Below are 9,889 nucleotides of genomic sequence, written 5' to 3'. Positions count from 1 at the left end.
TCACCATGCTTCTAGTTGCTATTTATGTCGCGCTACCGCCGTCACTGCAAGGCGGCGGCGCCGGCTGGTGAAGGTGGGTAAAGGTTGCTGTGAGCCATCACGGAGACGCGGGAACTGCCAAGTCTAGACCCGCCAAACGTACCATGGATGCCATGCCAGTACCCATCCCCACACCAAAAAGTCTCGACGGTGGACCAGGGAGTGACAAATGATAGATGCGATCTAGTTGATCCTTGAAGGCTCGATGTGCGTTCGTACAAGAAAAGAAGCTACTGCAGCTAGGCGGCGTCAGCGTCAAAGGGATAGCCTTGCTGTCCCGTCCCTGGAGACAAGCAAGGAAGGACAAGCATCCATATCCATCGCGGATCATCATCACCGGTGAGAGATCCACGCGGGCGAGACGACTTGCCTCGACTCGTCAACAGAACCGACCGTCCTTGCATTTCATTTCTTGGCCTCCGTCTCGGCCGCACCGCCGCCCGTGGCAAAAAAACCCATGAACCATGAACGATAGAGCGAGGTCACGCAAATCATCAACAATTGCTGCAATTTGGTACTGAATGGGGCCATTAGGTAGACTCGACTCGACTCTGCTCTGCCAACCAACGCGACAGGGAAAAGGACCGAGCTGCAATATGATGGACTAGGGTCCCGAGAACCCTCAAGGCGGCACCTCCCATCGAGTTTGGTCATGCATCAATCTTGATGCGACTATATCCGTCAGCTTTGTCAACCGAGAGGAGGGTAGTTGACCACCAACTTGTTTTGGGAGCTAATTAAATTCTAGGCCCTCTTCCCTGCCCTATAATTCCTCTGTAAACGCCAATCGGAAGCCTGTCAAATACGTATGTACACCTTGTCTTGCCTTGCCGGATGTCGTCGCTCATCTGCGGCGGCTGCGAGATCGACTCCGATCACCGTGGCTACCGTAGCTGCTACGACTGTCGCTGCGGCGTCTGTCGTCGTGCTCGTCATGGCGGCCGCCACCCCCTCGCCGTCTAGGAGCTGGGGATCTAGAGCGTGACCTGGATGAGTAAGAGTTGTTGGACCGACTGCGATACCGGCTCCCACCACCTCGCGAAGGAGGTGGCCCAGCTGACGATCTCGAAGGGGAGCGCGATCCTGGGCGGTATACGTCCGACCTAGGCCCATACCGACCTCCTGGAGACATGCGACGACGACCCCCTCCGCCGCCCATACCTCCTGGGCCGCCTCCAGCGCCCATACCGGGGGGACCCCCACGCGGGCCTGCGAAGGGAACTCTGGGATCGATGTTGGCTCCACGCCTGGCGGTGGGAGGAGCCGGAGAGAGCTTGCGCCGGGGAAGCACTATAGAGACGTTGATGGTCGCGCCGTCCACCTGCGCCTCATGCATGTGGGCAATGGCGGCCTCAGCATCGGCCTCGTAGTCAAAGAGGATGTATGCAGTTCCACGATTGGTGCCAACTTTACCCGGGTAATTAGTCGATGTCAAGGACCAGGGACATGGGTGCTGCAAAGACGGGGGCATTTTGTGATTATCTTACAAGTGCGATTAATGGGAAGATCCAGGTCCCTGATGCGACCGAATTGCCCGAAAATCTCGTAGAGGTGCTGTTCGTTGATGTTCTTGGATAGGCGCTCCACCACAATCTGGTCGCAAGGAGGTCAACCTCCGGGGTGGTAATACGCCCAGGAAAAGGAGCACATACCTTGGTGCTCTTTGCGAGCGGGGAGCCACTCCGGCCTCGTTCACTGCGGTCACGACCACGGTCACGGTCACGGCCACGACTCCAGCTGCGGCTACGGCTGCGGCTCCTGTAGCGACCGTTACGGCGCGGCGGAGTTGGCGATCGAGCCGGAGAACGCGAGTCATGACGGGGACGACGCTGGGGAGAACGCGAGTGCTCTGATCGCGGTGTTGGCGACCGAGTGCGAGACCGATAGCGGCCACGCGACGGCGAACGCGAAGCCATTTAGGTCGGATGTGCGAGGCCTGATGTGGTTGAGAAAGAACGGGGGGTTGTCGCGTCGTGAAGTTGAACAAACTCAAAGGAAGCAACGGTTGGCGGGCGGTGGTGGTGGCTGTCTGGAGTTCTTGACAGGTGATCACGTGAGTGCTGCATTGACGCGACAAGTGCACCTGCCACCACAACACCTCCCAACTTAGGAGGCAAGTGTCACACATTCACGGCCTTTGTCTTGATGCAAAGATTAAATAGGGAAGTAAATACTTAGATTGATGTGGCTTTATTCTCGGGAGAAGGATTGAGTGGACAGTTAGAAAAGACTCTGCACGATCTGTGTGACTCTGGGTCTTCTCCTCTTATTCCAAGGTAATTACCCCATAAGATGGAACAAAGATATACTCACAATGATTTACTCAGGATAGCCTAAGCAGTATGTTCCTAGGTATCCAAGTTAGCGTGCCAAATACCTGCTGCTTATCTCAAACACTTGGAACTTGCACATCGACGTAGCATTGGACAGAATCCTTCGACCTCTCTGTCATGTCCGTTCTATCTCCAGACACGGTTCAAACCAGGGCACGTTTCATGAGATCCATTTGTTTGATCTAACTACACCTTGACTTCAGTACCCCAGACAGCCATGCAGCATCACAGCACCGCCTAAACCGATCATGGAAGGGTGGATGCTTCATTGTCCGTCTGCCGATCACTCCCTGAACTGTGCAACAAAGCCGATGCTCCTCCTTTGGATGAAAGAAACCCCAGCGCCACTGAAGCCCTGCAGTCAATCCCTGCCGCCATGCTCGATATCGCACTGGCCTCTTGTTGACCTGCGTTTGAACCCATGTTCCGACAAAGACCTTGACCAGACGAAGTCGACAATGGTGGATGCCTGGCTTAGACGCGGGTAGCCGAGTCGGTTGCCGCTTGAACCGGAATCATGTTGATGTCTTCGTTTCCTTGGCCAACGACATTGCCAGGGGGACCCTGGGGGTTCTCATTGGTCTTCTTGCTCTTGATCACATCTATCACCAGCGTCGTCAGCACCGACCCCTCCTTGATCACCGACTAACATGCGGACTTACCCAAAAGCTTGATTCCGAAAGGCCAATCCTTGGCGGGTTGCTGGCCCTGGCCCTGGCCTTGTCCTTCGTTCTTCTGACGCGCCTGGCGTTTCTTCTTCGCACTACCCTCCTCGAGTCGTGTCAGCGGGCCCCCAATGCGACGGCGCTGATCGACGCTTCGGCAGATGAAGACGGCCGAGATGAGAAGGACGAAGCAGACGACAGTCACAGTGATGAGAGCGATCTCCAAACCAGTCAGATGCCCCGCGGGCTGAGCCTCGAGGCCCGGAACGTCGGAAGTTTCAGCGGTGGCGCGGTTCTCCATCATGATCAGTCTTGATGACGACGACGATGATGAGTTGTTGATGTGGTTTGATATCGAGGAAGAGCTCCAGCAAAGATCGAGTGATCGAAGAGATGATGAGAGAGCGAGAAGAGAAAGCTACGCAAGCCAATTGAGAGTGTTGAGATATCTCGAGCAAAACGGGCAATGCCAAACGAGATGATGGACGGTATTGTTTTCAAACAAGTTGAGGAAACCAAACAAAAAGATTACCAGGACGACAGCAAGGGAAAAATATGCGATACCAGGTGGGAAGCTTGACGGCTGTTGCCAGCTGGCGGGGCACTGCGAGATCCATCTTGACACTGCTGGCAAAATTTTGGTTCCCAACTGATCATCGAGTCTTGTTAATCTATCGTGGTTTTCTAGAAAGGGAGCCCTGAATTTTCAGGAGGACTAAAGAGGTCTGAAAGCGAGACTCAGCTTGCCCCGGCTGGAGTCAGCCGAACCCAACATCCATTGACCAAAGTGATTGTTGTGCTGACACTTTGCAGCATGGGTTTGTCATCCGCCGCCTCCATTGATTCAAACGTCTGGAACAGTCGAGTTATCAAGTACGACATTTGCGTTAGAGCAAACTGCTGGCCGATACAGATCCGAGGCCCGCCGCTAAAGGGGATATACTCCCATCTGTTTGGAAGTCAGCGTTGGTTCATTGTCAACAATGGGGACCATACTTTGCTCGGAGTGTCTCCCATCTCTCGGGTTTGAACTCTTCTGCGTCGTCGCCGTATATGTCTTTACGTCGGTGAAGACTATAACTCGACCACCGGCATGCCGTGCCTTTGGGGACAAAAAGGGGTGATTGCCCATCTGGCCCACCGCCCTTGGGAAGAACTGTGTCTTTTACAGCTTCTCTCGAGTTTGTTGACACAGGAGCCCATAATCTCAAAGCTGTCGAGCAAAGTCGGTCAGTATCGTCTTGCTTGGGGCCAAAGTTAGGGTAATTCTCGACATACCTTCCTTCAACACCATGTTGAGGTACTTGAGCTCTTTCATCTCTTCCCAAGTCGGCTTTCGACCATCCAGTCCCGCAATCTCGGCCCTCATCTTCTCGACCACGTCTGGCCGCCGTGCCAAAATCCAGAATAACGAGCTCATGGTGCTGGCGCTAGTGTCTCTTCCACCGAGGATCATGGCAAGTAGCTGGTCTCGGACATACTCCTGCGAAGCCCCTGAGGCGAACATCTCGTTCATAAACACGTAAGGCCTCTCCTTTTCCCTGCCTGAAGCAAGCGCTTCCTTCACGTAGCGGTCGATGAATCGCCTGCAGGTTGCAGCAGCCTCATTGAGCTTTTTATCTGGCACAAGCAAAACAATCCAGCCTAAGCGGGCACGACGCGAGGCGGAGAGGAGGGCATAGTCGAAGGAACGAGTGAAGTCAAGGGCTTCCAAGGAGGGATCCGACAAGGTGTTGGTTGAGTAGCCAAACCTGTCCACGTGGTTAGTTATAGATAGGTCGGAGATGGCTGGCGGTTGAGGAACACTCACATAAAGTCGGTCGAGATGTCCATGGTGAACATGTACAGCAACTCCTGCAGGTCTACCGGTTGGCCATCTCTGGGTATCCTATCCAAGAATGCCTCAACATGCCTCTCGGTGCACTCCAGGTCGGCAATCTGATTCCTCACAAAGCTCGGCCGCATCATGGCCCTCGCATCATGCCAGGCGTGACCATTGACAGAAAAGATGGCCTTCGGCCCCAACGCGAGCACCATGGCTGTCTGCCTCACGCCGGCGATCTGCCACGTCTCGAACTGCCCTGACAGTAGTGCCTTGACGTTCTCGGGCTCGTTTGTCATGAGGATCCACGCGCCGACATTTTTAGCCCAAAAGGTGTTTCCCACGCTCGAGAACAGCCCATCCCAGAGCTGCAGGATCGAGTGTGAGCTGATGGCCTTTGACATGTCGACGATCCAGTCGGTGCCGAGGAGCCGGTCCCGGTGGGGGTAGACGGGCGCAGGCTGGGTATCGTGGACACGCATCCAATGAAGCCAGTAGTACTTGGAGCGTAGATACAGAACCACGGGCGTCAGGAGCGTGACCACCCAGAGAGGATGTGGCATGGTGATGGGGACGACATGAAGGCCTGAGGGTTGCAACACAAAGTGTTCGACGAGGGTCAAGAGGATGTACAGTAAGCCGAGCTGTACTAAGAGCAAGTATGTCTGCTCTTTGTATATGTTCGACATGTTGGGCGAGGCTGCGGCGTCGCTTGATATCAGATGCTCTAAGCTTGGAGGACCAAGGATGACCAGCCTCGAACCACGGCGGCACGCCTCGCAGTTATATACGACAAGGACGGCAGTTATGCCTCGTACTTGCCAGGACTCGGCAGCTGTCACATCACCGAGGCTGCAACCATAGTTTCAGTCATCTGAGCAAGGATGGTTATCATCGGGGTCACCAATTGGGCAGAGCCCGTCCTACAGTACTTTCCCCAAGCCACGACCTTGCCGCCACGGGGCGTCACTAGGGCGACAGGAGGAGGGGGTCCAGACTCCAGTATACATCAGTGATACCAAGGCTTAAGCTGTGGCAGCTTAAGCATGAAAAGCTGGCGTTTGTCAAGAGATGCGTAGTAGAGACTAGGGAGTCTTGGAACATGGGAATTGCCGTGATCCGGTGATGCGGGGTAGCGTGGCATAGCTACTGGTGAAATGCATGTGAGATCGCAGCTTATGACCTAAATTACATTGCTTAGAGACAATTGTAAGAGTCGGGATTGGCGAGTGTGGGTAGCAGTGACAGTTGATACCCCTGTACCAGCGGGACATACACCTGGATTGTGAGATGATGTTGGTTCCGATATCCGTGGCACTCGTGCTCTCACTAAGCGGGCGATGATGATCAACAACCTCAACAGGGACATCACCGCCAGCGATGAACAAGGGTTACCAAGTAACGTAGCCTGTCAAAGACGTGCTAGGTTACCATGTCCAGGATTCTAGCCCTGTATGCGATTCATCTGGCCTGGGTGGTCAGCGGGTCCCTCCTCCGAAGCAGTCGTGACGAAAAGATTGATTCCACATGCAATGATGTGAGATCAAGTTAATGAGACTCTTCATTTCTATACTTATCTTAGTCTAAATGGTTAATAAGACTCTTCATTTCTATACTCATCTTGGTCTAAACGGACCTTAAGAGCCGAAAAGCAACATCAACAAAGTCAGAGTCTGTTCTACCAGTCAGTAGCGTTCTTATCAAACGACTAACTAGTAGTAACATTCTTTAGAAACCATGATCAATACATGTTGCAGAGAAGCCTTGAACGTTGCGAAAAATAGATTCAATGCAGAGTAAACCCGCTTCTAACTATTGACTCTGGCCCTTGCGCGCGCCGGTCAAGTATCCATTCCATCCGCTCCCCGTATAAAAACTCCCAAGAACAATTCCCCCCTTTCTAACCTCCGCTGACGCCCCCGGCCGATTAGTTTAGGTTCGGCTCTGTGAGGCGTTGAGAGCCTTGCTGGCAGTCTGGGCGGCGCTGCGGAGCCGGGACTCCAGGTTGGTGTCGCCGAGCATGGCTCGGCCGTGGGCGACAAAGTCGTCGTAGACGGGGATGAGGGCGTCGGAGCGGAGATCACATCCGTAGTAGAACAGGACGCTTCCGTTCTTGTTGAAGCTTCCATCAGCCTTCTCGAAGAACCAGGTCAGGTTCTCGTCCTCCTCGCTGACAGTCCAGGCCAGGCTAGGGTGGTCCTTCTTGATGGCGGCAAACACGTTCTCAGCAATGTTGCTCAACCAACCAGACTTGGTGATGTTGAGAGTAGCCAGAGTGGCGACAGGTCGCTCCTCACTGACAGGAAAGACAACAGCCAAGCACTGCATGCCATCATCGTAGTAGGCGCTGAACTTCTTCTCACCAAGGAGATCGATGAATCGGTCAACAGTAGCCTCGGCATCAAGGCCCTCCCGGTCACGGACCAAGGTCTGCTTGAACTTGGCAAGATCGCTGATCTCGCTGACGGACTCGACCTTCTGGACCTTGTCACCACGGCGGATCAGGGTACCAGCACCGGAGTCGGTGAACAGCTCCTTCTGCAGATCACTGGGGTGGATGATGGCAACCGAGGAGCTGCGAGGAAGGGTGTCGAGAAGCTCCTTGATCTCCTTGATCTTGAGTCGCGTTCCATATCGGCACCAGGGCTGGGACATGAGGTGGTCAAACTCGGCATCCAAATTGATGGCCGAGATCTTCTCGCCATCACCATCAAACAGTCCTCCCTTCTCAGACAGATACACGACCTTCAAGGGCTCCAGGGCACGGGCAAGTTCGGCGGCAGCGACATCGGCGTTGACGTTGAGGAGACGGCCATCCTCAGACTCAGCCATGGAGGTCAGGACGGGGATGTAACCAGCCTCAATGGACTTCTCAATGGCCTCCTTGTTGACCTTGGTGATCTTTCCAACATACTGCCACTTCTCCTTGTCGAGATAGTCGGCCATGAAGGCACCGCTGATGGATCGGGTAGCAACACCAAGCTCATCAAGGCGATCAATGAGCTTCAGGTTCTCCTCAAGGAAGAGCTTGCGAGCAACACCCAGAGTCTTGGCGTCGGTGACCCGGATGCCCTCCTCGAACTGGGGCTCGACACCGGCCTCCTCCAGCAGGCGGTTGAGCTGCGGGCCAGCACCATGGACAATAACAGGATATAGGCCGAGCTCGTAGAGAAAGAGTAAGCTGCGGCAGAGCTCGTCGAGATACTCGGTAAGGATAGCACCACCGACCTTGATGACGGCGAACTTTTGGGACGAGACCGAGGTGAAGAGCTTGAGGTACTGCTGGCCCTCACGCTTGCTGCCAATGCTGCTCACTGTCTGCGCAACAATCTCTCGGGTCCTATCTCGGCCAGGCGAAGAGGTCAAGAGCGCTCGGCTCGTCGAGAGGGCTCGTCGGTTCGTGAGGCATCGGTCCTGGGTCGGAGCAGGCCTCGTGCCGACGCGGGCGACGGTAGCGATACGGGCAGTGACGGCGGCACGTGCCGCGGGGGCAGCTCGTCGAACACCGGCGGGCAACATCTTCCTCGGGTAATAGAGGCCAATTGACTCGGCGGTGGTCTTGAGGAGGGGGGGATTGGATGGGTGTCAAGGGAGAATTGGTATCGGACGGGCAGGCTGTGACTCTTTTAAGAACGGCCCATGGAGCCTCTGACTCTGGGGGCGGGGCAGAAAAACACCTAGGCTACCTACGTAGGTGCTCTCACAGGAAGCGACCCCCCAGTTGAAAGAATACCACTTTGTTGAACCCAAGCTCTTTCTTTAGATAACCACCCTCGGTAAACTTTTATACCAGTGAGAATAGTGACATCCTCAAAGAATTCTTGGGGTCTCCTCATTTCACGACTCTCTCTTCTTATCACTGTCACAAGCTACAACCGATGAGCCATTTCCACGAAACCTCAAGTCAATCAGCCAAGTATTTCTTCCACCCTCAACTTTTGCCCCTCCCCTCCCCGAGACCGCTTCGCAAGAGGCGCACAGCAGCTCGCAGCACTAGCAAGACCCTAGCAAGTAGGTACCGAATCCACTGAAAACTGCACCGAGGGAACATTGGATGCAACAGTGGTTCTATCGGGAAGAGAGCCGGTCTAGCTTCCAAGAGGTCTAGTCCCCAGTTGCCGGTGCCTTGTTTGCAGGTTTCCACTCGATCGACGATACACAAAATTTTCTTAACCGGCTACATCTGAGTCGTGACACTCTCGGACAAGAGATTCAGGACGAGAGCAACCCTTTGTAATACCTACCCACGTTGTGCTTTTTAAAATTTGGGGGTTCAAGCCTGGGCAAGGGACCATCACTTCCCTTCACCCGCCGATCCCTCTCTCAACCCACGTTGTCGACGTGGATTTCATGATGGCGCCAGATTCATCCCACGCGTGCCGCGAGAGTAGCCGAGCTAGTGTGTCAACTACCGGTTGAGGCAGGGAAAGAAAAAAAAAAAAAGGGCAGGTCGCGATGAGGCATTATCAATCAGCCGGCATTATCAATCTATCGACCTGCAGATGGTCTCAGGGCTACGGAACGCCGAACCCACCTTGGATATGACGCCAGCCCGGGACCCTTGGCCGCTCCAGCGGGCACCGAGGCTTCTCCTTCGCTGCTCCTTCACCGGCCCGTCATGATATGTGCATGCCGGTTCCACCTTCGGCGGAATTGCTGGTTCAGCTTTGCGTCTCGTTCGTCAGAAGCTCGGTTGCCGACCTCGCAGAATTCGTGTCTCGACCTTGACAGGCTTGCCACGAGGTAGTTGATACCACCCTGCTAAGCGTTGAAAACTCCATAGGGAACCACTTCGGACTTCTAGCTACAAATAGTAGACCCCTCGAGGCCCAAGACAAAGTTCCTGCTGGATCTGCGGACCAAGCTGACATTGCATTCAAAAGATCCCTCACGCAACCAAGAGACAGAACTATGCTATGAATCAAAGATCCAGCAGAAAGGTATACATCTCAATTAATCGGGAACGCCTAACCTCAATCATACATCCAGCCCGGCCTGGCGTCTCCAGGAACAACACCGAGAGTGCGTCA

The 9,889-nt window shown here is 54.4% G+C and overlaps 3 protein-coding genes across 3 annotated transcripts; all 3 read right to left on the bottom strand.

Moving 5' to 3' along the window:
• Positions 1-883: 883 nt before the first annotated feature.
• On the bottom strand, positions 884-1,955 carry NCS57_00419400 (RRM domain-containing protein; the record flags this gene model as incomplete). The annotated part of the gene is made up of 3 exons (XM_053054164.1): positions 884-1,446; positions 1,527-1,632; positions 1,692-1,955. The coding sequence occupies 3 exons, from the start codon at positions 1,953-1,955 to the stop codon at positions 884-886; spliced, it is 933 nt and encodes a 310-aa protein (XP_052916324.1).
• An 891-nt stretch (positions 1,956-2,846) lies between these two features.
• NCS57_00419300 (uncharacterized protein) lies at positions 2,847-5,548 on the bottom strand (the record flags this gene model as incomplete). Its single annotated transcript, XM_053054163.1, has 6 exons — positions 2,847-2,974; positions 3,035-3,332; positions 3,842-3,986; positions 4,034-4,250; positions 4,316-4,788; positions 4,848-5,548. 6 exons carry the CDS (start codon positions 5,546-5,548, stop codon positions 2,847-2,849), a joined length of 1,962 nt encoding a protein of 653 aa, XP_052916323.1.
• Positions 5,549-6,791: 1,243 nt separating this feature from the next.
• NCS57_00419200 (Protein arg-6, mitochondrial) lies at positions 6,792-8,378 on the bottom strand (the record flags this gene model as incomplete). The annotated part of the gene is made up of 1 exon (XM_053054162.1): positions 6,792-8,378. The coding sequence occupies one exon, from the start codon at positions 8,376-8,378 to the stop codon at positions 6,792-6,794; it is 1,587 nt and encodes a 528-aa protein (XP_052916322.1).
• Positions 8,379-9,889: the final 1,511 nt, after the last annotated feature.

This window comes from Fusarium keratoplasticum, chromosome 3, assembly GCF_025433545.1.
Source record: "Fusarium keratoplasticum isolate Fu6.1 chromosome 3, whole genome shotgun sequence".
Lineage (NCBI taxonomy): Eukaryota > Fungi > Ascomycota > Sordariomycetes > Hypocreales > Nectriaceae > Fusarium > Fusarium keratoplasticum.
The sequence above is the reverse complement of the archived record's forward strand: the minus strand, read 5'-3'. Positions and strand labels throughout refer to the sequence as shown.